The 27,163-nt window shown below is 60.2% G+C and overlaps 1 protein-coding gene across 1 annotated transcript; it reads left to right on the top strand.

Moving 5' to 3' along the window:
• The first annotated feature begins 1,054 nt into the window (after positions 1–1,054).
• Positions 1,055–3,484, top strand: CDKN1C (cyclin dependent kinase inhibitor 1C). The gene is made up of 4 exons (XM_086383784.1): positions 1,055–1,197; positions 1,380–2,008; positions 2,542–2,678; positions 2,784–3,484. The coding sequence occupies exons 2-3, from the start codon at positions 1,390–1,392 to the stop codon at positions 2,673–2,675; spliced, it is 753 nt and encodes a 250-aa protein (XP_086239910.1). The 5' UTR covers positions 1,055–1,197; positions 1,380–1,389; the 3' UTR covers positions 2,676–2,678; positions 2,784–3,484.
• The last annotated feature ends 23,679 nt before the right edge of the window (positions 3,485–27,163 follow it).

The following is a 27,163-nucleotide window of genomic DNA, read 5'->3' as shown; positions in this document are numbered from 1 at the left end:
CAGTGCCCTGTCCAATATGGAGCACTACAGCCTCTAGCCAGCCAGCCTGGGCAGTCCAGAGCCCCCCGCCCCTGGCCAAGCCCTGTGCAGCTGAGCATCCAGGTAGTGACGTGATAGGCACAGCTCAGGATAGGCACAGCCAGTTTCCCATCCACGGAGCAGGGTGGGCGGCCTCAAGAGCTAGGGTCTTCAGACCCTGGCCCCAGACGATTACAGCTGGCCCTCAAGGTGTCTGCCACTTTCCCTCGGAGAAAACAGTGGAGCAGAGCTTTCTTCCGCCTGGTCCCCCAATGCCCTCTTTCTGTTAGCGCCGAAGGCCTTCGGTCTAGCAGGTGTTAGGGCTCCAGGTGCGCGGAACCCCGGCGGGTACACAAGCCTTGGGCGTGGCTGGCCGCGCGGGGGCAGCCGAAGACCCCCTCTAGCTCCAGTCAGGGACGAGCTGTCCGCGGCGGCTTAAAGGCCCGTCAACTGGCACCGGAGGCCCAAGGCCGAGCGCAGGCGGCCCGGCTGGACGACCCCCGGGGGGCCAGTTGGGCCAGGCTGAACGCCGGTCCTGCCGGGGGGTCGTCGCCCGCCAAGCCCGAGAGGGCGCGCGGGCTGGGGTGGGGTGGGGGGGCCCGCGCCACCATCGCCTAGCAGCCCCCGCCTTGCAGACAAAGGAGCTGGCGGGGGGCGGGAGCGGGGGGTGGGGGTGAGGGGGGGGGAAATGGGGCGAGGGGGCGGGGCGCCGCGGTGTCACGTTACCGCCCGCAGCGCCCTTTAACTCCGGCCCCGCCCCGCGCCCCGCCCCCGCCCCCGCCGCCGCGCGCGCCCCGCGCCCTGCCAATCGGCCCTCGCGCCCCGCCCCGCCCTCGGGTGGGTGTGTGCGCAGGGCCAATGGGCGGCGGGCGGGGGCCGGGCCGCCGGAGGGGCGGGGGTAGCGCGGCGCCGGCCAATCGCCGCGGTGTTGTTGAAACTGAAAATACTACATTATGCTAATAGCATCAGGGCCCGCGCGCGGGGGGGGGGGGTGGGACCCTCGCGTATAAAGGGGCGCGCGAGGACTGGGCGTTCCACAGGCCAAGTGCTCTGCGCTCGGTGGGTGCCAGCCAGGCCAGAGCCAGCCGAACGAGCGAGGACAGGCACAGAGGGGGCGCGGCCGCCGGTCGGACGACACCGCGAGCGAGCCTCAGGAGCAGTCAGCCGCCCGACAGCCAGGTAGCCGCCGCGGCACGCTCCCGCCGCGTCCCTGTGCAAATGCAGACTCCGGTTGCGCGGGGTCTCACTTGCACGCGGCCCCCGCCCTCCTTCCCTCTTCTCCTCCTCCCTCCTCCTTTTCTCTCCTCTCCTGCCGCCCGGCCCGCGCAGCCCCCGGACACGTCCGACGTGTGTCTCCGCAGCACATTGGCAATGGAGCGCCTGGTCGCCCGCCGCACCTTTCCCATGATCGCGCGCACCAGCGCCTGCCGCAGCCTCTTCGGGCCCGTGGACCACGAGGAGCTGGGCCGCGAGCTGCAGATGCGCCTGGCCGAGCTGAGCGCCGAGGACCAGCGTCGCTGGGACTACAACTTCCAGCTGGATATGCCACTGCGAGGCCCCGGTCGCCTGCAGTGGACCGAGGTGGACAGCGACTCCGTGCCCGCCTTCTACCGCGAGACGGTGCAGGTGGGGCGCTGTCGCCTGCTTCTGGCGCCTCGTCCCCGCCCGGACGGCGCGGTCAATAACCCGCCTCCCGGGCCGCCGGCCGATGAGTCTGTCGACGGCCTCGGGGAGGCGCCGGCGTCGCCGTCCAGCGGCCCGGCCGTAGTGCCTGCCCAGGCCGCGGCCCCGGCGCCTCAGGAGGGCTCCGAGCTGGAGGCGGTCCCGCCGCCGCGCAGCCAGGAGCCCCAGGCCGAGCCGCCGCACTCAGGGATTTCGGGGCGCCCCGCGCCGGGCACTGCGGCCGCTGCCACCAGCGCCGCCGCTGCTGCCACCACTGCCGCCGCCGGAGGCGCCGCGATCAAGAAGCTGTCCGGGCCTCTCATCTCCGGTGAGTCCCGCGCGGCCCCGCCCCGGCCCGGCTCGGCCCTGCTTTGTCCGGCCGGCCGGGTTCCCCAGCCCTCGGGGGCCTCGCTTGGTCCCCGCCTCCTCCGTGGCGTTAAAGGGCCCGCACCGCGCGGGGCGAGGCTGCACCCGCACCCCGTCCCCACCCCGTGGTCGTGCTCTCGAGAGGTTCGCACGGGGGGGTTGGGAGGGCGCGCCCTGGTCCCCTCCGAGCACGGTCCTCGCCGGGGCCACCGAAGCCCCTCCTCGGGCGCGGCCCGGAGCCGCGATTGCGGCGCGGAGGGGGTTAAGCGCGGCGGTAGCCCCGGGGGGCTTGGCCGCGGGACAAGGGGAAATGCTTACACAGCACATTGCGCGGCGACGTAAACAAAGCTGACCCGCCGCGGACCTCGGCGCGGGCGGGGACGGCGCCCCCACCCCGGCCCGGCAGCCGCCCGCGCGCCCCCCACCCTGCCCCGGCCCCTCTCAGGCTCCTCGGCCCGCCCCGCCCTGAACGGCGACGCGCGCTGTCGCCCGTAGACTTCTTCGCCAAGCGCAAGAGACCCGCGCCCGAAGCCAAGGCGTCGAACGAGGTTCCTGGGGGATGCGCCGCGCCTGGCGCCGCTCCAGCCGTCGGCTCGGCTGAGCAAACCCCGCGCAAGCGGCTGCGATGAGAGGTGAGGGCGGCAGCCGTGGCGGGGGTGGGGGGGTGGGGCGGGGCGCCCCGCGCGGTCCTCGCGGCCCCTCTGTCGCCCCTCGTTCACCGCGCCTCTCTCCCGTAGCCTCGTGCTCAAAGAGCCCTGACGGAGCCCGTTGGGCAGTGGACAGGAGAGGAGCGCTGGGCCTCGGCTGGGACCGTCCATGTAGCAGCAACCCGCGGCAGCTGCCGCGAGCAGCGTTCGGTTTCGTGTTTAAAGTTTGACAACTGTGCAATGTATTAATAACGTCTTTTATATCTAAATGTATTCTGCCCAAGGAGTACACTGGTCCCAAGGTGTAAAGCTTTAAGAGTCATTTATATAAAATGTTTAATCTCTGCTGAAACTCAGTGCAAAAAAAATGAAAAAAGACAAAAAAAAAGGAAAAAAGAAAAAAAACCTGTATATTTGTACAAAAAGTTTTTAAAATTATACTAACTTATATTTTCTATTTATGTCGAGGCGTGGGCCGCTCTGCCACGCCGCAGCTCGGTTATTGGTTATGCCAAAGGCACCTCACTCGCATCTGGTTATCAACAAATGTAAATTTATTTTTTATAGCGTATTCTAGGGGGAGTGGGTCACTCACAAGCTGTAGCTGCCGTACAAGCCCATCTAGCTTGCAGTCTCTTCGCGCTTTCGCTGTCTCTTTTTACTATTATGATTATTTTAAACTTGAAGACAAATCTGTTTTTTTAAAAATGGTTCCTGAGCCGTCTGCACCACTGCCCCGGCTCCTCGTCCGCCGGGTTCTAAATAAAGAGGCCGAAAACTGCTGCAAATCAGCCCCTGTGTGCTTGTACTGCCTCCAGCTTTCACCCCTGGCGCCCCCCAAAAGTTAGGGAGTTAGAGCTCAGGGGGGCAGCCTAGGACGGCGGGGCACAACGGGGACTTTCTCTTGGCAGCGCTGGCGCGCGCCCACATGCACCAGGGCACTAATTTAGGGATGAGCGGCCCCGCCCTCGCTCTCGGTTTATCACACACACGAACACACACACACACCCCGTGCAGGGCTCGGAGTGGGGACCAAGACTCAGTTTCCCTGGCTGCGGGGAAACCACCCACACCCCGGCTGCCCAGTGGGACTCAGGTGGGCACCGGAGGGGCCGGGCTGGCCGCAGGCGCAATGAGCGGGACCTGAGCTTTTAAAGTTCTCGAGACCCCGCACAAGGTGGAACCTCGAGCCTCTCTGAAGCCCCCAGCTTCGTGGGCCCCGGTGTCCCCCAGGGTGGGGCCGCACGACCCAGATGTGTTCGTGGCTCGTTGAGCCCACAGTGGGGGAGGGGCGGGCTGCGGGGGAAGAAGGGGGAGGGGGAGACATGGGGAGGCGCCCAGAGGCAGGCGGGGGTGGGGAGGGATGCCATGAGCCGCGGCTTCGGTGGAAGAATTCAAGGCTCGGTCCACGCGCGCACCCATCAGCCTTCTCATCTCTAACTGCTCCCTTTTAGTCAAAAGGAGAAGTTTATTATATATATTTTTTAGTAGCTGACCTATAAACCCCTGAAAATTATGGCTTACAATGGAAAGGGTGACGGAAAAGAACAAAATCCGACGGCTAGCGGTATTTTTGCTGGTGCCTCAGACCAGGGGAAGCGGAGAAGCGGTGGTGTATTTTCCTGAGTTAACTGTTTTTGGACTGTTTGCGACACTGATGTCCCCCACGGGTCAGGGTCAAAGGCTTGGCTGAAGCCTCAGTCCTGGAGGTTCACTTACCCTCCCCTAGCTGCCTGAAAGGGTGGGGAGGAGGGAGATGGAGACGGTCCCCAGGCCCAGTTGGGGCTGAGAAAAGCCCCCCACCGCCACCCAGGGACATGAGAGTGGGCCCCTGCTGCCTTCAGCACAGCCTGAATACACGGAGGCCTGCCAGGACTTCAGACTCCACGCCTCTCCTCCAACATGGGGGTCTGCGCTACGCCTGCCCTCCCCCTGCACACCAGAAGCCAGTGAAGCCCCGCTGAGCGGGGGAGGGTGCTGGGAGCCATCGAGGGCAGCGACACCCTGCCTGAAGGAGACTCGTGACTGAGAACAGAGTCTGGCCAGGGTGGGCACCTCCCCACTCCCAAACTCAGTGCCGCCCAGGCATCCTAGCCCCTGTCTGCCTCTCACAGCTCTAGCCCCCGCCTGGGACCTGCAGAGGCAGCCCCCTGCCACCTGGATTCCTGGTGTCACCGAGGGTGGCTTTCTCAAAAGCAGCGCCAGGGCTGTGTAGGGATGGGGGCTAGTCCCCTCCCCTAGGGGAAGGGGCTCGCAGCAGAGACCCAGAGGTTGCCCCCCATAGGGAAAAAGCCCTGCATTTTGACACATATGTGTGACCAGGCAGCTTATTTTGGACCAGACTGGGAAGACAGAATGTAGGGCCTTTAACCATAAACCAAGGAAGGGAGGATAAAGGGCAGAATCTGAGGAGGAACTGCCCTGGGCAGCGATGGGCAAGGCACTTTAGCTGGGTGTTCGGGCATGGGCTGGCACCCATGTGCTGGGTGGGACAGGGCCTGTGCGTGGACGGAGGACCAAGGCCGAGAGGGAGACAAGGTGAGCGCATTGGAACCGGAGGGTCCTGGTGAAGCAGGAGAGTGGGGCCAAGGGGGCCGCAGAGGGAGGTCTTCCCTGGAGCTGGCCTGGCCTGCTTGGTGCATGTCGTCTGGGCACACAGTTTAAGTATTATTCAATGTAATCGTTCCTTTTAGGGTATGCCTCCCGGGCCTCCTCATTCCCTGGTGTCCCCCTGGTCTCCTGGACCTTCCTGGGTCTGATGAGCTGGAATAGCTGCTGGATTTTGACTCTAGTCCGTAGGGAGCCCTTGGTGGGGGGTGGGCTGATTCATGGGGGACAGAAGCTGAGGCCATTTCAGAAAGCATCTTGAGGCTGCTGGGACGGGAGCGAAGTAGTGGCCACTTAGGGGCTCCTCTGGCGACCCAGGCAGAGGTACCAGGTCGGCAAATAATTCCAGAGCCTCTGACATGCCAGGCCCTGCTCGGGACCCCAGAGACACAGCAGTGCAGGAAAGGAACATGGTTCTCTGCTCGTTGGAGCTGCCTCCGTGGTGGGAGCTGACCCCCTAAAACCTCATGAGTGAGCTCCTGGGTGGTGTGAGGAGTGCGCAGAGCTGAGCCTGGGGCCTGGGGGCTACTGTCTAAGGGAGGCCACATGGGGAAGCCCCCTCCCCACCCCGCAGCAAGTGCCACCTGAGCTCGGTGGATGTGAGGGGTGCTGGTCCCGAGGACTAACTGGAAGAAGACAGTCACAGGAGGGGGACCACTGGTGCAGAGGCCCTGAGGTCTGGAAAGTGGACTGGAGGGGCCGGAGCGGGGCTGCAGAGGGTGAGCTGTGGGATATAGTGGGAGGGAGAGCCGCTGGGGTTTGCTGGTGGCCTGGGCTGGGACTGGGAGTGCGGGGCCAGAAGGCCGGCAGGGGTAGGCCTGTGGGGGCCCTGGTCCCAGACACAGGTGAACGTGGGCCATTCCCAGAGCTCAGGAACCCTTTCCAGAGGAAGGGAGAGTCCCCCCGTTTTTGGACACAAGTTGTTGTCCAGGCTGCCCTGATTTCCACTCTCAGCCGGGCCCTGTGGTCACCATGACACATTTTTTCTCTCAAAAGTCCTGTCAATGAGGGCTTAGCTTTCCACATTACAGGTGAGGATGGCAAAGCCCAAGGTCACTGGCCCAAGGTCACTTACTGGTAAAGCGCCAGTCAGGATGCAGCCCACGCTGCTGGCCCCACGGGACTAGCTGATGCTGTCTCAAGAGCTTTTTTTTTTTTAAGTTATACATTATTCAATGGTCTTCTCTGGTGGCTCAGTTGGTAAAGAGTCTGCCTGTAATGCGGGAGACCCGGGTTCAGTCCCTGGGTGGGGAAGATCCCTGGAGAAGAAAATGGCAACCCACTCCAGTATTCTTGCCTGGAGACCATGGACAGAGGAGCCTGATGGGCTACAGTCCATAGGGTCACAAAGAGTCACACGACTCTTTATTCAAATATTTAATGTTATTCAAATATTAATTAGAGTCTATATTTTATATGAGTTCACTCAATGTTGGATACTCTGTGGGTTTGGACAGATGTACCAGTCAACCTAAAGGAAACCAACCCTGAATATTCACTGGAAGGACTGATGCTGAAGCTGAAGCTCCAATACTTCGGCCACTTGATGTGAAGAGCCAACTCATTGGAAAAGACCCTGATGCTGGGAAAGATTGAAGGTGGGAGGAGAAGGGGGCGACAGAGGATGAGATGGTTGGATGGCATCGCTGACTCAATGGACATGTGTTGGAGCAAGCTCTGGGAGATGGTGAAGGACAGGGAAGCCTGGCACGCTGCAGTCCATGGGGTCACAGAGAGTCGGACATGATTTAGTGACTGAAAAACAAAAGCACCCTGATGGTGACTATGGCTCTCTCTCAGTACCTCTCAGGTTTGACATGGCTGGGACAGAAAGCCCAAGACATTGGTCAGCTGCTCTGCATGGTGGTGGATTGCATCATTGTCCAAGTATTTGCTGCCCGCCCCCCAAGTCGTGGGAAGCTTCTATATCTCCTGCATGTTGATATCAGACTTGGCCACGTGACTTGCTCTGGCCAGTGAAATGTGATTGGTGTGACGTATGCCACGGCTGAGCAGAAGTCCTTACTCCCCTGGGTGGGGGGCCACCTTTTCATCTCTCTGCTATGAGACCAGCAGGGTCCCAACGGGCTGCCCCTTCTGCTGACTTGCAGTAGAACCCAGCCCCAGCGTACTCCCACCAGGACGGGACTGTCGAAGAGGGAAAACCTCTGTAGCGGTGTGAGCCACCAATTGAGATTTTTGTTACGCAGCATAAGGTAAATTAAGCTGACACAGACAGCTTCTTCGAAGATCCCAACGCACTGTTTTAGGTTTCCAGGAATGATAGCAAGGCCCCTGGGTGGCTGAACAACAAGGCACATCAGGGAGCATCGGGGCAGAGGAGCTGCAGGTGGGACGGAAGAATCTGAGGGCAGGACGGTGGTCCTTCTGCAGGGCTAATGGCACAGTGACCCAGCTTCTGACTCATCCCTAGATGTACACGCTAGCCGCGTGTTCAGCCCCACCATGGGGACCCACCATCCTGAGCTTTCCTGAGGCAATAGGACTGATCACAAGGTATCACCCGAATGAGACCCCACATGGTTCTTTCGCCTTTCCCCCTGGGCCCCGCACTGAGCCGGCTGGGTGGTCAGGGGACTTGGGCCCTGGAAGCAAGGCTCACATTCCCACATCTCAGTGTGCGGGCCATGAAGGCATCGGCCCCGCCGCAGGGAGGTTGGCAGCTGGAGCTCAGGCGAGTGTTTCTGCAGGTCCTGTTCTGGGTCGAAGAGCCCAGTCTCATCCCTGTGCGTAGAAGCCCCACCTCCAAAGGCTGAGAGATCTGGAGGGAAAGCCCTGGCCCCTTGCCTTAAACAGACAGCTCTGAGGGGCTGTCCCAGCTCTGGGGCTCGCAGGGGATTGGCGGAGACCTTTGTCACATCTGCGTTCAGAGCTCAGCTTCTCCCCTTCCCAAGCCTGCTCCTTCACTCCCCTGTATGGGTGAGTCTGAGACTGGTCCCAAGTGAAACCTCCTGCACACGTGCGCACACACACACACACACACACACACACACACACACACATACACACATGTCCAGTAACTCATCTAACTTTTTTATTTGTTGAAGGTGGAAAATTATCAAAATTTGGGAATGAGTCCCAGTCTCAGATTGAGGGCAAAAGAAGGGGGCAGCAGAGGATGAGATGGTTAAGCATCACTGACTCAGTGGACATGAATTCGAGCAAACTCTGAAAGAGAGTGGAGAACAGAGGAGTCTGCACTCTGTGGGGTCACAGAGTTGGACACGACTTAGCCACTGAACAGCAACAACACAGCCTCAGAGATTAAACTCTGTGCCCACAGGTGCGCGTGATTCTTTTTTATCCTTATTTATCTATCTGGCTGTGCCAGGTCTCGTGGGATCTTTAGTTGAGGTGTGTGAACTCTTGGTTGAAGCATGTGGGATCTAGTTTCTCGACCAGGGGTTGAACCTGGGCCCCTGCATTGGGAGCATGGAGCCTTTGCCCCTGGGGCACCAGGGAAGTCTCAACCATACTTAAGTAACCCCAGTCACTTATTCTGAAATTTAACGTTGGTGTTTTTTCAGCCTGGAAGTGAGTTTTTCAGGGGTGGTGAAGATACAGACTGTACCACTGGCCTGTGTCCCTTAGACTGAGACAGGGAAATGGCCTTTGGTGGCATGAGTGGCTTTAAGAAGAAATGCTGTGAACTTAGGCATTGCCTGAGCCCTGGGGTTGGGCTCCCCCAGGAGCCAGCCCACTTCCCCGTCAGCCCTGGAACCCAGCCGGGGTCATGCCCCTCGACGCCAGGGCACGGAGTCAGAGGAGTGCTGGCACCTGGCCCTTTTCTCCCACCGGCGTGAGAACACCTGCTCCAATGATCTCTTGCCAAGTAAAAACCATCCAGTGCTTTGTGGTTTGAAACAACCGTTTTGTTGATACCTAGGCTGTGATGAGTCAGGAGCTTGGGAAGCGCTGGCAGGTAGCTTGGCTCTGGTGTAAGGGGTATCAGCTAGGGTGGTTTGATGGGGTTGGGGGTTGGCTCCCAGGCTGGCTGGCTCACTCCCACGCCCGGCAAGGCAGAGCCGCCCCCAGCTGGGGCCTCCGCTCCTTCCCGTGGGGTGTCTCCTCAGGCCTGCTTGGGCTTCCTCGCAGCGTGGCTGCTGGGTTCTGAGTACTCGTGATCCAGGTCCTGGCAGGAGCGGCAGGGTCTGTAGGAGCCGGGCCTGGGATGTTGAGTCCAGATACCTCTGCCCCGTCCGACCAAACAGATACGTTGCCCAAGAGTTTGCGACCACCTGGCCACAGCGCCCTTCCCGGGAGTGCTCAGCCCCGGGGCTCGGTGAGTACCCGGCGTGCTCTGCGGTTCTGCCTCAGGACTCACAGGACAGCTGCTGCTGCTGCTCAGTTGACAGTCGCGTCTGACTCTTTGTGGTCCCATGCACCGCAGCACACCAGCCCCCCCTGCTTCTTACCGTCTCCCCGAGTTTTCCCAAGTTTGACAGTTGTTACCCAGATGAAAAACAAAATTGGTTTCCTTCAGCAGGGAATTTTAGTAATAAGCAGGAAAAAAACACTGAGTACTTCTTGTATTTGAACGGACCAAGCGCCGGGGGTGGCTGGATCCAGGCGAGAGTCAGAGTTGGGGGCACATGCCACCGCCAGTAGGGACCCCTCCCCACCAAGACCACGGAAACTTTGGCAGCATGACAATACCTTTCCTTCTTCTTTTATTGTACATGTGTATACTTTATACAGATATGCAACACGTGACAGGTATTATATATATGCGTATCATGTACAGAGCACACACACATGTATCATTTCTCCTTTTCTTTGTTAACTTTGTAGCTAGCGCTCAAGTTTCTCAGCAATAGTATCACTTGTAACTCCTTTAAAAAAGTGCTTAGGGAACTTGGAACCTGCAAACACACACCAGGTTCACAGAAGTGCACCTTGAGCTCCACGTGCTCACCAGCCAGAGTCAACAATCCTTAACATTTTCCTAAACTTGTCCATTTGTTTCCCTCCCCCAACTTTTAACTTTTTTTTTATGCTGTTTGTTTTAAAGCAGATTCCAGACCCCGAATCCTCTCACGGGCTAAGTCTGTCCCCACCACGTGGTGGGCATCGGTCAGCGAGTGCCCTGACCTTCAGGGCCGAGGCGGCTGTGGTCCGGCCCCGCCTTCAGGGCAGTTTGTCCAGAAAGCACTCCTTCCCCGCGTCCTAGAAGATCACTGCTGGCTTCCAGGGACAGCCCTGGGCTTCATTTGAAAGCAGCACAGAAACCTTGCTGACGTCACGCCAGTGCTGAAGCAGAGGCCTGGCGCAGGGGACCGACGTCACGCCAGTGCTGAAGCAGAGGCCTGGCGCAGGGGACCAGTGCACGATGTCCTGTTTGCAGACGGTCTTCGCCGCCCAGAGGGCCTCCTCTGCAGCCTCCCACTGGGGGGACAGTCCCTGCCTGGAGAGGACATCCAGAGTCCTGGCTGCTCTTCTGATCCTCTGTTGAGTCCATTTTTGGTGACTGAAATAGAAATTCTAATAAAAGTGGAGCTGTCGCACATGCAGACCTCCCTGGGGAGGAGTCTGGCTGGGGTTTGAGACAAAGGCAAGTGTCTGTCTCCTCCGCTTTCCTGTGCAAACCTCCTTCCCTAACTGTCCTCCTGCCCCAGGGGGATCCCAGTGTGGCCTGTTAGACCCCAGGGGGTAGGCACTGGGTGTCAGGACCCTGGACCCAGCTCCCAGCCTGTGATGGAGAGACCTCCACGGGTTGTGATGGTGCTTTAAGCTCAGAGTCAGGAGCCTGATCAGGAAAGAGAGGGCGAGGGACTGGGTCTTGGGGGGCATGAGAGAAAGGAAAGAAAGAAGGATAGAAAGAAGAGGGAGGAGGGAAGGAGGGAAGAAAGAAGAGGAGGGAAGGAAGGGAGAAGGAAGAGGTGGGCGAAGGACATGCCGTGAGGGTCCTTCCAGCAGATCCCCACCGAGTTAATTCTTGTTCTGCTTTCCTTCTTGGGTAGCTCATCTCAGGGACGTGCCTTTCAGTTCTCCTTGAGTTGCTTTGGGGGCTTAAGGAGAGATCAGCCCCACGGGCTGCCACGGTGTCCCTCGGGTTCCAATACAGACTCCTGCCACCTGCCTGGGGAGCTGAAGGCCCCCCATCCCTCCCACCCAGCTCACCGCCAAGGGAAGAAGAGTGAGCAGAACCAGCCCACCCAAAGAATTGAGAAAATAAAGAGCATGGGTCCCTGGGAAGCAGATCACCCTGGTTCTACGGGGAGATGGGCCTCCCATTGAGGAGCCTTCCAGGGAGGCTGGCTGGGGCTGCCCCCCGGGAGGCAGGGAAGGCGGTGGGAGGAAATTGCACTGGCTGGGCCACTGCACAGGCAGGAACCAGAAGTGGCATCTGGGCGGGGTGTTCAGGGGGAGACACCGCCACACAGCCCCGCTGCTGGGGGTCATGCCAGGTCAGAAATGCCCAAGCAGGAAATGAGATGCAACTTGTAAAGGACATCAAAGGAAATGGAAAAACATTCTTCTAATATGTCAGGGAGAAAAGAGGGAGTGGGGGAAATGCTCGCCCTTGATGAGGGGAGGGGTGGGGGGAGATGGAGGCACAGGATAATTAAAATCAAGATCATGGAGATCAACAGAACTGGAGAACTGGGATTGGGGTGAGCACCTTCCTGCTGCCAGGGGACCCAAGGAGTCGGCTCAGGGGCCTCCTGGGGAGCCCCTCTGCTGGGATCCCAGATCCACGTTGAGAGGCCTGGCCATCCCCGCTGGCTCCTGCAGGCGGAGGGATGAGGCGTCCCTCAGGGTGCACGCAGCAGGCCACCAGCACAGGGCTGGCAATGCCAAAGACCTGGTTGCTGAATGCACTCCTTTTCCTGGAAGAAAACTCTTAGCAGAACTGGGTGCCAACACGTGAAGATGCCTAGACCGTGTGGTGCCCAAGTCTAGCCCCCTCATGGACAGACAGGGTGCTCCACAGCAGGGACAGCCGGACTCACAGCCTGTCCACAGCCTGGAGCCATCCCCACCCTCCACTCAGGCCGAGGCCCAGCTTCAGTGTCGGCGAGAAGCCGGCTGTTGGGGCAGGCCCTGTTCCCTGACTCTGCAGATGCTCACAGGTGAGCCTGCCTGCTGCATTGGGGGCACCCGGGGCGCCATGATAGCCTCCGTAGCAGCACCACCTCCCAGTGGTCAAGAGGGCCCAGGCTGGCTGTCTCTTCCGCCCTCCAGGGAGGGAGATTGGGGGCCACCAAAAATGTTGAAGATCTGGGAAGGCCCACAGCTGCATGAGAAACAGGGAGGAGTGCGTGGTCTACCCCCACCCCGACCCCGTGGGCTCTGCACTTGCTGCGTCTCCCCGCCCTCTCTGCCCGGGGTCACCACGGAGATGACCGTGGCTACAGGCTGGTTTTCTTGATCACAAGTTGTAGGGGACATTGGTGCTGGTGCACGGGTGAGTGTCCACAAATCGAAGGCCATTCACTCAGGTACCTGAGGGCGTGGCCCTTCCAGCTGCAGGCCTCAGTCCAGCCTCTGAAAGGGGCAGGCCGATAGGAAGTGTGGGGACCCTGGCCTGGCAGGGACCAGGAGGGCCAGGTGTGACTGGGACACACAGGTGCCCGCCCCTCTTTTACAAGCTTGCTGTTCTTGTTCAGCCCCTCAGTCGTGTCCGACTCTGAGGCCCCATGGACTGAAGCATGCCAGGCTTCCTTGTCCTTCACCATCTCCCAGAGCTTGCTCAGACTCATGTGCTCTGAGTCGGTGATGCCATCCAACCATCTCATCCTCTGTCGTCCCCTTCTCCTCCCGCCTTCAATCTTTCCCAGCATCAGGGTCTTTTCCAATGAGTAGGCTCTTCGCATCAGGTGGCCAAAGTATTGGAGCTTCATCTTCAGCATCAGTCCTTCCAGTGAATATTCAGGACTGATTTCCTTTCGGATGGACTGGTTGGATCTCCTTGCAGTCCAAGGGACTCTCAGGCATCTTCTCCAATACCACAGTTCAAAAGCATCAATTCTTCACACCCAGGCTTCTTTATGGTCCAGCTCTCACATCCCTCCGTGACTCCTGGAAAAACCATAGGTTTGACTAGACGGGCCTTTTTACAGGCTGGCAGGTCCTTAAATGGGCTGGACCTAGTTTAGGGAGCTAGGCCAGAGCAAGGCTGGCTGGGGGCGCAGAGGAAGCATTGTTTATCCCACACTCGGTCGGCGGGGAGCCTGGTCCTCGGGGTCAGGGTGCTTTCCCAGGCCCTCAACCCTGTAAACCGCAGCTCAACAGTTAACAACTGGGCTTCCAAAGCTCAAGAATTTGGTTCGGGGGCAGCCCGAGCGAGCACCTGAGCCCGGGTGCGTGTGTGGGTGCCTGGGCGCCGGGCAGGAGGGCCAGCACTGGCCACCCGAGGGGACAGCGGTCCGGGGCGCAGGCCTCTCCCGAGGGGAGGGCGCTCGGCGGGCGCGGCGGCCGCGGGCGCGGTAGTGGCAGGCGGGAGGCTCCTTCCCCGGGCCGCTGCCGCGCTCGGCTCGCCGGTCCGCGGGGAGGGGCGTGAAGGCAGCTGGACGCGGCGGCGATTTATGGGCCTTTCAGGCGAGCAGGTGCCTCCTCGGGCCGCCCATTGTCTCGCCGGCCTCACAATGGGGCTGCCGCAGCCGCAGGGCCGGCCCCCGCGGCGGCCCGAGGCCTTCCCCGGGCGCGAGGGCCCCGGGGCGGCGCGGGCCACCGCTCCGTCGTGCGCTTGTTGGCGCGTCCATCCGCGCGCCCAGCGGCGGGGAGCCGGGCCCGCGCGCCCGGGCCTCTGGCCCCGCGCACGACCCGAGAGCCCGGCCGGAGGGCACCCCGCGCCCCGACGTGCGCCCGCGGCCGCGGTGCCCGCTCCTCACGCGCCGTCGGGCATCGGGCTCCGCCCGGCTGGCACAGCCCCGCGCCGCCGCGTCCAGGGCGCACACACAGGGGCCCATTCTTCCCGGCTCCGTGCAACCATATGGCAAATCCGCGTCGACACAGCACCCCCCGCTCATTCAGGCGCAGAATGTCCCGCAACGGGGAACAATCAGAACTCTGTTCGCGTCTATTATGGATGCGGACGGGCGAGAAAAAAAATCATTTAACTCCAAGAGATAGCCAGCTAATTACCAACCATATGTGAGCCCGGATTCAAAGTGGTGCCGAGGAGTTCATTCTGAATCGGGGCGACTTTATTAGGTATAGAAGACAGATGTCCGGACAGCACACGCATCACAGAAAATCGTGTCGGGGAGTTCTTGAAATGTCCGGGAGAGCTCTTTAAATATTAAAGACCCAGCCCTGCTGAGGGGCTGGGCCGGGGTCCTCTGGGAGCCCCAGACCAGGGAACAAGGCAGCAAGAGCGGCAGACGCCGGCCCTGCGGCCCAAGCGCGGGTCCCCGCCTCCTCCCCCTTCCCTAATGCTCCCACGCCTGGCTCTTAGGTGCTCAAGGTAGCGGGGAGGAGGTGCGCAGGGAACCTCCCAGCAGTGATGGGTCAGGGGTGGCTCTGCTTGGGCACCAAGTACCCTAATCGCCCCCAGGAAAGGAGCCAGAAGGAAGATGGGGTTGGTGGGGGTAGAGAGTCTGGTTCCACTGGGCCAGCCAGAGCTGAGATGGGTTGGGCTGTGCACACAGTAGGTCTTCCAATGGAATTTAGTGAATGAATGAATGAATGAACCAAGGGCAGCCAACCCAACCCCCAAGAGAAAATCCCTTGGGGGTGGGTGGGAGTGGGGGGGCAATGAGGAAGGAAAACACTTCTGATTTCTTAACCAAGAAAATAGCCTCCGGCCATACGCCCCATTCTTTGAAGAAGGAAAAAGAGAAAGCTCGTTAGAGAGAGAGAGAGAGAGAGAAATCTTTCTCTGTTTTCCATGCAATGCAATTACGTTCCAGCTTTTTCTCCTTGTTATTCTTTTAAGCCAAATGTCTGAATAAAAGGATTATTCCCCCGCTCCCCCCCACCCAGGACCGTGGGGGCCTCTGCTGGCTAGATTAACTGCTGCCCGTGGCTTCCACATCTTCTATGAAAATAAGTGAGGTCAGCTGCCATTCAATTGTCACAGCATATATATTTGAAAATTTAAATATTTGAATCAAAGGAAAAAGGAGGATTTGCATTTCTGCCCAACGCGACGAGCGCGTTCGGCGAACGCTGCACAATGGAGACGTTTCAGTCGGAATGAATTGTCTCCTCGCGGGAGGATTCTGTACAAAGGCACCCAATGCTTTCTCTTTTGTTTCTTCTGCTTTTGTTTTGTGTTGTGGTTTTCTTTCCTGTTACCCGCTCCATCCAGGAGGGTGTTTTCTGAAACTTGGTGATTGACTTTGGTTTCAAGGACATAAAGAAACATGGAAAAACTCCCAAGAAACGCTCACATCAGAGGCCCCTCTGGCACAAAAGCAAAATTTAATTGAACATGCGAGGGTGGAAAAATAGATATAGGGGACTCCCAATACCACCAGAATGGGCTAATCAGCTGACTCCAGCTGGACTGGATGAGGCTGCTAATGAAGGCCCGGTGGGCGGGGCGGAGGCCCAGCAGCTCTGCAGCCCTCGGCCTGGGCTCGGCCCTGCAGACGGGCCCCATTCTCCAGGGGACCCAAGCCTGTCAGCTCCAGATTTGCCCTCTCCCCAGTTAGTGTTAGGGGCACACCGCCATGGGCTTTGCTCCTGGCTTTTTCATCTTGTCCTCGGAAAATGGCATTTTGCGGGACTCCCCACTTCCATGAGGAGTCCCCAGGTGTCGGGACGCTGCTTCTAGCGGAAGCTGGCTGGGAGGCAGCGTCATGCGCTGAATCAGAAACGTCTCAAAGCCTGGCCTGTGTGGGTCTGGAGGCCGGGGGCGTGGCCTCTCTGTCTGGACGGGGGTCTGGACAGGTGTCTCCCCTCAGTAGAGTTGGGGTTGGGTGGGTGCTGGGGTATTAGTCTCCCAGGGCTGCTCTGACAACATCCCTTGGACATTCACATCTCCAGTCCTGGAGCTGAAATCCCAGACCCAGCTGTGGGCGGGGCTGGTCCTCCTGGGGCCCCCCTCCTGGACGTGCAGACGGCCTTCCCCTCCCCGTGTCCTCACAGGGTCGTCTCTCTGAGTGTGTCTGCGTCCTGACCTCCTCTTCTTATGAGGACAGCAGTCCTGTGGGATTAGGGCCCCATCCTTGTGACCTCATTTGAACTGACTCACCTCTTTAAAGGTCATCTCTCCAGATAAGGTCACACTCTGAGATACTGGGGGTTAGGACTCCAGGAGAAGTTTTCGGGGGACACAGCACAGCTCAGCCCATAATCCTGGGCTTCCAGTTAGGGCCTCATGCCCTGTGACCTGGGATGCCCAGTAGGGAGCTACCCTGTCCTGCCTCCAGCACCCTGGGTCAGTGTGAGAGTGGGGGCTGGGCGGTGGTGCCAGCTCCCGAGGCTGGGGGTGGGGGTGGGCTTGGTGACCGACGCTCATGAGTAATGCAAGCTATAGGGCCTCATATTTTTCAGAGACCCCCGCCCTTCCAGGCCCATCTCACCTCCTTTCTGGACTGAATATTCCCCTTGGAGTCCGGAAATGGATGCTTATCTCAAGCCCAGCTCCTTTGGAACTGGGCCCCAGTCCAGGGGGGCAGGGCCACCTCGAGGGCCCCAGTCCCCCTCCTGGGCCTCGGGGTGGCGGCTCTGCCAAGCCCCTTGCCCCACAGAATCAGTGCTTCCTGCTCTGTCCCTCGTGCCTGACTTGGGCTTTTCTTTCCTTTTTTTCCCTCTCTTATCACATTCCTGACTTTTCTTTTCTTTCCCAATGTCCCCCCGCCCCCCACAATTTCTAAATCCAAGTAAAAGCCCAGTAGGGGCTGAAACGTGAGACGGACTCCACACTCTGCAGGATGACCTGGGGCCGGAGCCCAGCACCCCCCAACTCCCCCAGTTGCTGTGTGACCCAAACAGGTTTTCCTGACCTCTCTGAGCCTTGGCAGGCCTCTTCCATGTCAAGCAAAATGCTGACCAGGCTCGTGGGCAGAGTGAGAAGGAGCTAATGAAAATGGCTGAAAAAACACTCCAGGCATTTAAAAAATGTCACGTAATTGCAAAATAATAATGATAACAACAATATACTTTGGAATTTTGCTGGAGCCTCGAGTGGGCCCAAGTGGAATTTGGCATGGAGGGGGCCTGCCCTGGCCTGTGTCCAAGGGGCTTTCGTTACTGAGGCGACCCCAGGACTCCATTCGAAGGCGGTTCCTCTTGTAAGGTGGTCCTGCCTCGTACCCTTGCTCCCCCACTGGCCCTGGGCCAGCTCCCTGAGTTGCTGCCACAAGGCTCAGGTCACACGGTTGGCAAACCAATGGTGTTTTTTTTTTTTTTTTAAATTCCCAACATGAAAATAGCCTTCTGTTTCCCTCTGATTGTAGAAGTATTATACACTCATTGTGAAAAAATGCAAAAAAATACAGAAATGCATCAAAAAGAAAGTAAAATTCCTCCGGACAGAACCTCCTACCCGAGCATCATCAGAGATGGCAGTTTGGGGCTCTACACAATGTCGGGCCCACGTTTACCTTAAGACTCAAAGCACATATTCTAGTACATATTTTAAAGCATCAGAGTAAACACATATACGCACATAGCTTAATTTCAAAATATTTAACCATGATGAGAGGTTTGAGACCCATAATATGAGTGTGGTAAAGGAAATGACAGACACCGTTTGGAAGAAAGATTTCAGCCCAAGCGGCAACAGGCGGCTGTAGCAAAATCTGTGTCTTAGTCCCTGTGTTGGTGAAGGGCTGGGCCCTCCCCAGTGGACAGGTTGAAGCGTGGTAACACCACCAGGAGGAAAGCAGGCATGCTTGTAGAGGCCGCTCGCCCAAAGAGATGCGGTCACTGGACGTGAGGTCCAGGGTGGCCGGCGAGGCTTCGGCAGGGCTGCCGTCCCAGGACACCTCGCAGGGGTGGGGGAGCGCTCCACCCTTCCCACGAATGGTCTCCATTCCCACAAGGCCTCCAGGACCATTCCCATGAAGACGGAAGTCTCTGGTTAATGAAGTGATCACAGGGGTTAGGTTAGACAAACCATGTTTGTCTCAAACGCATGTGCAAATCTTGTTTGAACTGTTTCCTGGAAAGAAATGAAAGGGGAGGCCTGAGGTGGCACCTGTTATTTCCACGTTGATAGGAAATGGTTTCCATCCCGTGACCATGGAAACTTCCATGGTGCATCCAGCTGTGTATTTCCCACGAGCCCTCCTGCCTCCCCGCAGCTCGTCACCGTGTCGGTGCAGGTCCTAGCGCAGCAGGTCGGGCGTCAGGGGTCGGTGGAGCTCTCTGGCCCAGGCCTGAGTGTCAGCTGATGCCCCTGTGACGTCCCCCTCTGAGCCCCCTGAGCCACGTTCTGTGCTGGCTGGGTGCTGTGCATGCATAGATGAAGTGGGCCGAGGGCTCCCCTGAGGGCCTGGGTGAGGGAGGGGCTGGGGCCTGTACCGGAAGCCCGGAAGAATCTGGGGGAAGGGGCAGGGGCATGGAGCCAGCAGGGAAGGCACTCCGGGCAGAGGGATCAGCGGCCAGGAGCCAGCACTGGGCTGGTGGCAGCTGGACCAGTTCCCTGGTGCCGGCCGAGTTTGGAACTGACCGATGGATCACCTGGTATAGTGGTGTGTCAGCCCTTTGCCTGAGGGGACCACAGAAACAGAACAGAAAGTCTGAGGAACACTGGCGTTGTTCAGTTGCTAAGTTGTGTCTGACTCTTTGGGACCCCATGGGCTGTAGCACACCAGGCTCCCCTGTCCTTCACCATCTCCTAAAGTTTTGCTCAAATTCATGTCCATTGAGTCAGTGATGCCATCCAACCATCTCATCCTTTGCCCTCATTCTTCACCTCCTGCCCTCAATCTTCCCCAGCATCAGTGTCTTTTCCGATGAGTCAGTTCTTTGTATCAGGTGGCCAAAGTATTGGAGCTTCAGCTTCAGCATCAGTCCTTCCAGTGAATGTTCAGGACTGATTTCCTTTAGGGCTGGCTGGTTGGATCTCCTTGCAGTCCGAGGGACTCTCGAGTCTTCTCCAGCACCACAGTTTGAAAGCATCAGTTCTTCAGTGTGTGGTCTTCTTTATGGTCCAACTCTCACATCCGTACCTGACTATTGGAAAAACCATAGCTTTGCCTGTACAGACCTTTGTTGGCAAAGTGATGTCTCTACTTTTTAATTCGCTGTTTAGGTTGGTCATTGCTCTCCTTCCAAGGAGCAAGCGTCTTTTAATTTCATGCTCTGAGGAGCATACGGGTCCCCTGTCTTTCCAACGGGTGCTGTGGCCTGAGTTACGTGTCAGGAGTATTTGCTGGTCCAGAAAATGGCCCTCTCCTTGTTTCCGAGCTGTTAGTGGAGCAAGGCCCTCACCCAGCAAAGCATAAGGTTTGTAAGTTCATGGTTAAAACACAAGGTCACAAAGGGCCTTCTCGGTGATCGTCATCACCTATGGTTCTCCCAACCCCCAGCCCCGCCATCCTGGGTCCTGCTGCACACCCTGCCCACCCCTGCACCGAGTGCAGTCTAAGCCCCATTCTGTGCGGAGGGCAACCCTGCATCTGAGGGTTCGTCCTCCCCTCATGGGGGCAGAGGCCTGAGGGGCAGCTAGGCTCCTGGAGCTGGAGACAGAGCAGACAGAAGGCTCTGCTGACCCCAGAGGCTGTCCCCCACCACCCCCGCGCCCCACCGCGGCCTGCCCCCTGCGTCCAGTCCGGCCTGGGCATCTGTTTCTGCCTGGAAATCGGGGGAGGGGCGTCTGTTCGTATTCTGGGTTGCTTGAGTCCCAGGAGCAGTCGGTCCAGTTTAAGGAGGTCCCACGCTCTCCAGGACTTACCAGGCCGCCCCAAGTGCCAACCTGGGGCGGGGCCCTGCCGTCGGGGTACGAGGGACCGACCAGAGCAGGGGTTCTGTGGCCGCCCGGACCAGAGCAGGGGTTCTGTGGCCGCCCCCCGACTCCCACCCCCAGCCCGGCCGTGCCTTCCCCGCCTGCCGCCCCCACTGCGCCGCGCGCGTCTGTTTGGAGAAGAAAGCGGGCCAATTTGTTTTCATTCAGAATCACTTAAGATCCCATTTTGGAGAAATGAAAGGAGAAAAGCGCGCGTCCCGCGCCCGGCCCGCTGGGTGCCCGCTCGTGCCCGGCGGCGCGCGGGTTGGGGGGTGGCGCCCCTCCCCCTCCCCCTCGCGCCCGCAGGCCTGGCAGGCCCGGGTCCGAGGGCGGCGGCCCGCAGGCCGGGCGGCGGCCACGCAGCCCTCATCTGCATGAAGCGCACACTCGCGGCCCATCTGCAAAGGCGCAATTAAACGCGGGGGGCGGGGGGCGCCCGAAATTAGCATTTCCGCGGCCATCTGGCGCGAGGAGCGGGCGCGGCCGGACAAAGGGCGCCGGGCGAGGGGAGCGGCGAGTGTGCCGCGGCATTGACCTGCAAATGAGGCTTTGTCAGCGCGTTAAAGCTGGCCGGACCCCCGACCCGGCCCCCGCCCCGCCTGCCGGCCCGCGGCCCCAAGCGGCCCAGGCCGGGGCCGGGCACCGGAGGCCTGGCTGTCGCTGGGCCTGTGCCGGAGGTTGGCCTGGGGGTTTGGAGCCCCTCGCAGGGCGGGTCCGTAGCCGCACAGTCAGCGGAGCCCCTAGGTGGGGGTCCCCAGCTGCCCCAGCCCCTATTGCAGCACCTCGGGTTGCCCTGCCTACCTCCGGGGCAGGACTTTCTGGAGAGGGGGTGCTGTCCTTCCTAGAATCCCAGCTGGTGGGTGGAGGGGGCATGGATGGAGGGGGTCGAGATACTAAAAACTGACCAACTGAACATCTGGACAGCCCCTCCCCCCATGGTCTTTAATGCCCTACATCTTCAGGAACGGTGATTGTAAAGTCTTCTGTGGGCCTTAGACGGCAGGGGGACTCTGGCACATGGCTTTCCAGCTTGGTGACCCAGGCTCAGTGACTAGTCAGCAGTCACACCTTCCTTGCTCAGGACCAAGTCCTCAGAGAATCTCAACCGTGGGAGAGGGTGGTGCTAGAGGAGCCCCATGAGCCCCCTGCGGGTAAACTGGGCTAGCCCAGCGTTCTGGAAGCAGGAGGCAGGACCGGGAGCCCTGGAGATAGATTCCCGGGTCACCTGATGCCTGTCTAAGTCCTCAACAGCATCGCTCAGACTCTGGACACCTGCCCGAGGACGGTGCGTGAGGCCGTTTCTGGGCCTTGGTTTCCCCAGGGGGCACAAATGGGCTCCTGCTGATCCTGTTCAGAGTGACACCCTTTGGGCTGCGGCCGCTGGACCTTGTTGCCTTTCAGCCCCAGCTCCCAGCACATCTGAAGGGGCTGTGGCGTGAGGGACCCCTGACCCAGCCCGAGGGTGAGGATGCTTCCTGGAGGAGGGAGGCAGAGGCAGGGCAGGGGGACCATTGTCCATCTCCGGGTCAGCTGGGTGGGGCTGAGGCCTGGGATTCTGTCCCTGGTGTATGAGGGGGCGATGCTGGAGATGCGGGGGGTGCTGGGTTCTAAGGCTGTGAGCAGCTAGGCTGAGTCATGATTTGTGTATGTGTGAGGGGGTCTTCAAATACTTCCCCTTAGCAGGGGTCAGAATTCTAAAATATCCCCCGAAATATATTCCTCAGGGCTCAGGTGAGGTCTTCTTTAGCTGCTCCTTCGGGGGGCTTACTACCAGAAAGAGAAGCTGAAAGTTGAGTAGTCAGTAACACTCTAGTGAAAGTTAGCCTGCCAACTAATTTTCCTGGAAATTGGGAATCCAGGGACAAGTGTCTGAGCCCGAGTCTCTCGGGCAGGTGCCTCCAAACAGAGAGGGTGTGGGCGTGCAGAAGCTGAGCCCCCCTCCCTTCCCTCTCCTTTCTTCCTACCTGATCCACATGTGGCCCCCTCTGGCAGGAGTCTTGGTGGTGGGACACCCTGCTGGAAGAGAAATAGCTTCCCTCTGCCTGTCCCCCGCCGCATCCCTGAGCTCTGGGAGGCTGCAGCCCGTGCCCCGATGCAGAGCCCAGGGCTGGGCTAGGCCAACCAGACCATCCAAGGCCGGTGGACTCAGGAGCCCCAGGTCATTCTGGGACTCCCCTGCAGGTGTTAAAGTGGGGAGGGTGGGGACCTTCTGCTTTCAATGCAACCCATGAATCCACTTGTTTCCTAGGCTGCTTGCACCTGACCCATCTGTGAAATGGGTGCAGTAAGACTCGCCTGACACATGTTGGCTCCTGTGGGGGGCTGCCTCCCCTAAGGCTGGCTCTGAGAGTTCCCTGTGCCCACCCAGGCAGCTTGCGGTCTGTGAGGCTCTGCAGGTGGGACAGGGCCTCTGCCCCTTCTCCGCTCCTCCTCACGCCTGTCCTGGGCATCCAGGGTGAGGCATGTCCCAGCCCTCCATCCCACCTGCAGCTCCTGGGTGGGCGGGTGGTCTGGGCAGCACTGGCACTGGGCAGTCGGTACCCGGGCGCGGGAGGGCCCGGGTGCGGGAGGCGGCCACCAGGTCGGGCCAGGCCGGCTCGGGCGGACGCTGAATGGGCGCTCTGTCCTGCAGCCACGGCTGTCATCTGCCGCAGGGATTCGGTTTCCTGGAAGCTGGTGTGGCTGCAGGTGGATTCCGCGCGGCCCGGTGACCGCGCGGCTCAGAGCCCGGGTGCCTCCGAGCCAGGCGGCGGCCGCTGGGGGTGGGAACACTAAGGCCTTCTCCCGGGGGAGCAGGGCTGAGCCTGCCGGGAAAGCAATCTGCCTGCGCCCTCGGGCCTTGCGGGCTTGCTGGCAGGGAGAGGGGCGGCCGGGGCAGTGGTGCCAGGCCTTGGCAGGGCTTGTGGGAGGCTGGGCCAGCCGGACACCGGGTAACCGAAGCTGCCTGGACACACGCGGGGTTTTGTGGAGCATTTTCGGGGCATGGCTCTGCCTGCCTCCCCCTGGGGCTGGTGGCAGGATGGAGACAGGCAGGGAAGGAGGAGATGAGTGTGTCTGTGGGCGCCGCGGTGGGGAGGTGCTGGGTCAGACTGCCCACTGCCTCTTGTCTCCATGCAGCTTGGGTTCTGCGGGAGGTGAGGGTGGGGGCTGGCCCGCCCTGCTCCCTTTGGGGGGACAGAGGTGCTCCAGGGCGTAAGTAGGCCCGGAGGTTCAGGCTGGTTGAGGAAGGAGCTTGGGGCCATGCGTGCCAGCTCGCCGTGTGCCCATCCTCCAAGGGCCTCCCTTGCACAAGGCACGCTTTGGGGAGTGTTTCCTGTTGCTGAATCTTTGGTTCACAGATTCATTCATTCTGCCCACAGCCAGCCTCCTGCGGGTGCCCACCTGGCTGCCTGGGGCCAGACCCTGGGTCAGAGGTGGCTGGCTCGGCCTCGAAACCCGAGAGGAGGGGTCCTCTGAGCTGCAGCCTCCTCTGTGTGCCTGAAGGGTCTTTCTGGAGTGTCTGGGGTGCTCTGTTCTGTGGGGTGGCAAGGAACAGAGTCAGGGCCTGGAGAATGGTTTTGGCCCCAGGGGTGTGTGAGTCTTGGTGTCTCCAGTTCAGCCCACAGCGGTCACATCCCGGAAGCAAGTGAGTGTCCACATGTAGGGGGTGCTGAGCGTGGCTGCAGCAGATGGAGGGAGAGGCCGTGCTGAAGCCCCAAGAACCGAGAGGCGCTTCCAGACCCGGGGAGCAGGACCAGCAGCAGAACAGCCTGGACGGTGCTGCTGCCCATGCGCCCAAGGAGCCGGTGCGCCCGAGGACCCTGTGTGCCTGAGAAACCTGTGTGTGAGGGACCCCTGTGTCGTGAGGGGCCCGTGTGCCCATGGAGCCCACGTGCTCAAGGAGCCTGTGGCACTCAAACGCGTGAATTTGCACCTGACTTGGAGTCAGGCTCCTGCCGAGCTGGAGAGGTGCGCGCTGGCTCCTTCACCTCTCAGGAAGGACCTGCCCTTTTCCAGTCTATGGACGGGGGGTGTTTGAAAACACACAATGAGGATGTTTTCAGGTCTGTACCTTAGGAAGAAGTCAAAGGAGGAAGCCTGGGGGACCTCTGGGGACAGTGGGCCTGTGGCACTGGAGGAGAGCATTCAGTAGGTGCCTACTGCGTGCGCCTCACTGTCTCGCTCACAGCAAGCCTGATGCGTGGGGGGCCCAGGTGCAGGCCTGTGTTTCGAGGCCCCCCCATCACCCCCCCGCCTCAGTTTCCTCCCTGTTGGTGGCGGTTCTCAGCGGCTGTGTCACTGAGGCTTCGAGGGGCCGTCCAGGGGGCTCCCTGGGGTGCTGGGGAGGGAGCCTTCCTTCTGCCAGCCGGCCTTGAATGGGACAGCGCTGGTTCACCCCGGGCCCTGCAGGATGAGAGAGACGCCCAGGAGGAGACCGGAGGACTTAGGGTCAGAAACAGAGTCGAGAGCAAGGCAGGAGCCCTTCAGGCCTTGCCCCCGGGCTGGCCAGGCGAGCGGAAGGCCCGCTGAGTGTCAGCCGCTGGCCCTTCCCCCGCAAGTCCTTTAGACGAGGCCTTGTGGATGCCAGAAGGGACTTGATAAGACCCTTGACGTCACCCACCATCCTGACAACCTGATATCCGGACACCACCCGCCATCCTGACAACCCTCTCTTTAGAAGGTGTCTGCCTTGAGGGGTCTCCCACCCTCGCTGGATGGCCCCCAGCGCACCAGCAGTCAGGGCCCCTCACCTCCACCCGCGAGTGTGGGGCCTTGACCCGCACGAGCCTCCTCTCCTGAGCCCGGCCGATCCATCTCTGCTCTGTCACTTCCATTGTCCTTGGCAGAGGGGCTGTGGCCCCGCCTCCTGGGTCGCGGGCTGAGGGCGCCGGTGGGGGAGCCGGCTCCCTGTGTGCATGCCCCCAGGCCCCTCTGGCAGGTTCTCTGGCCCCGGTTGGAGGGTGCACTGAGGTGGAGCTGAGTCTGCTCCACGGGTGTCCCATGAGTGGCTGTGAGAAGCTTCTGACTGCAGGGTGTCTCGGCCTTGCAGAAGGGGCTGACCGTCCCCGTGGATCCTGGGCCACTGATCCGGGACAGCTGGATGGGGATATGGGCCTCTCCCCGTCGGGTGACCTGAGCGGGCCTGTCAAGTGGAAGGTCGGGCAGGGGCCCGCTCAGTGTGGGTTTGGAGAGACGTCTTTGTCAGCAGCGGTTGTGAGTGTGTTGTGTGCTGCAGTTATGTGTAAAGTTGTCTTGCTGGGCTAGAGACAACAGCTCCCATGCACACCTCTCCCTGACCTCAGTGAGCTCCGTCATCAGTGTCCGGGTGTGAGGCTCCTGGGGCTTTCGTCCTGTTTTCTCTTAGGCTTTGCGCCCTGCTGGCAGCTTTGAGAAGGGGGGGCTGCAAAGATGATCTGAAGCTCAGAGAGCTTGGGGGCCCTGCCCAGGACGCACAGCCAGCCCGCATCTTGGCACTCAGTGGCTGAGTCAGGATGGGAACGTGCTTGCATTGTGTGCGTGTCCGTGTGTAAAAGGAGTAGGCAGTGGGGAGGAATAAAGCTAAGAAGAAACAACCAAAAGGAATTCAATGAGGTTTGGTAGATTGAATCAGTAGTTAGGCTTGTGACTGAGTCTCTCGAAGACCCAAAGAGAATTTGGGATCTTCCTTCATGGCAGGTGCAGTGGCAGCCTTCCTGGAGCCAGTGGGCATGTCCCGATGGACCCACTGCATCTGGATACGTTGGACAGGCACAGTGATTCCTGGCTCTTTGGCCCAGGTGGGCCAGCAGAGGAGCTCTGTCCATACTGCCTGGGAATTCTCTGCCAGCTATTTATTCCTCCCCACTGCCCACTAGCTACACTTCTTGGATCCGGCATCTCTGGCCTCACCATCCAGTCTGAGAAGGCCATCTCTTTGTTTTAGCCAGCCCATTCCTCCCTGCTCTCTGACTTACTGGCTCACCCCCCCAAAATTCTCTGCCACCGACAGTCTTGTTCTTCTCTGAGGCTTTTTCTGATGCAAATTCACAAAACCAGGAGCTGTGTTGGGCTGGCCCTGCTGTGGGCCTCAGTTTCCCCATTTGCACTGGGGGATGGGGGTGGGGAGGACTCATGTGCCCTGAGGCCTATCTACTCTGGGCACCTCTCTCCCCCTGGCACAATCAGTGTGCCCCCCGAGCACCCCGTCCCCCTGCCCCCGTGTGCTCTGCCCCCACCAGCTCCCGGGGGCCGCAGGCTGGGCAGGAAGGCTAGGCTGCCGCCTGACTGATCCGGGCAGCCTGCGCCTCCCGCTTTGATGTTGCTCAGAAAGAGCACAGGCTTCCTTCAGGCTGGAAACCTGGGGAGAGTCTGTGAGCAGCGTGTGGAGGGGGCTGGGTGGGAGAGGGGCAGGGGTTACTGCTTCTTCCCAGTGACACGGTTTCAACTCAGGCTCGACACCCTGCACTGTGAGCCCGGGGTCCACACCCAGAGGCAGGAGGAGTGGGTGTGCCAGGCCCCCAGTGGGCGCCTGTCCTGGGCTGGCTCTGGGCCTGGTCAGTCTGCGGGGTCAGTGCCCAGAGGTGGGTGGGGGGGGCGGGGCTGGTGTGGCTCCGGGTGCCACAGAGGTGGGACGAAGCCCCGGGCCGGGGGCTGAACAGCGAGTGCGGGGACGACAGGGGTCTGAGCTTTCTCTGACGTCCGCCCTGTCTGCCCAGAGCAGGGTGTTCCCCCTCCCCCATTGTCCATCTCGCTAAGGTGCCTGGGTGCTGGGGGCAGGGGTGGGCTGCAGGGAACCCCAGAGGGACCCACGGAGAGATAAGGGCCTGGGGCTCAGAGTGGACCCCTCCCTCCTGTCACCCAGCTGGCACCTGAGGTCTGGGCAGCAAAGGGCTGGCGTCCTGGCCTCAGAGGCCTTGGGCTGGGGCATAACTGGCAGGGCCCCCCAGCTTCAGAGAAGACCCTTCCTCAGGCCAATGTCCCCCATCAGACCCTTCCTCAGGCAATGTCCCTGATCAGACCCTTCCTCAGGCCAATGTCC

The sequence above is a fragment of the Bos grunniens genome, chromosome 29 (assembly GCF_055505025.1).
Source record: "Bos grunniens cultivar Pamir isolate PY7600 chromosome 29, Bosgru_T2T1.0, whole genome shotgun sequence".
In the NCBI taxonomy this organism is placed as follows: domain Eukaryota; kingdom Metazoa; phylum Chordata; class Mammalia; order Artiodactyla; family Bovidae; genus Bos; species Bos grunniens.
The sequence above is the reverse complement of the archived record's forward strand: the minus strand, read 5'-3'. Positions and strand labels throughout refer to the sequence as shown.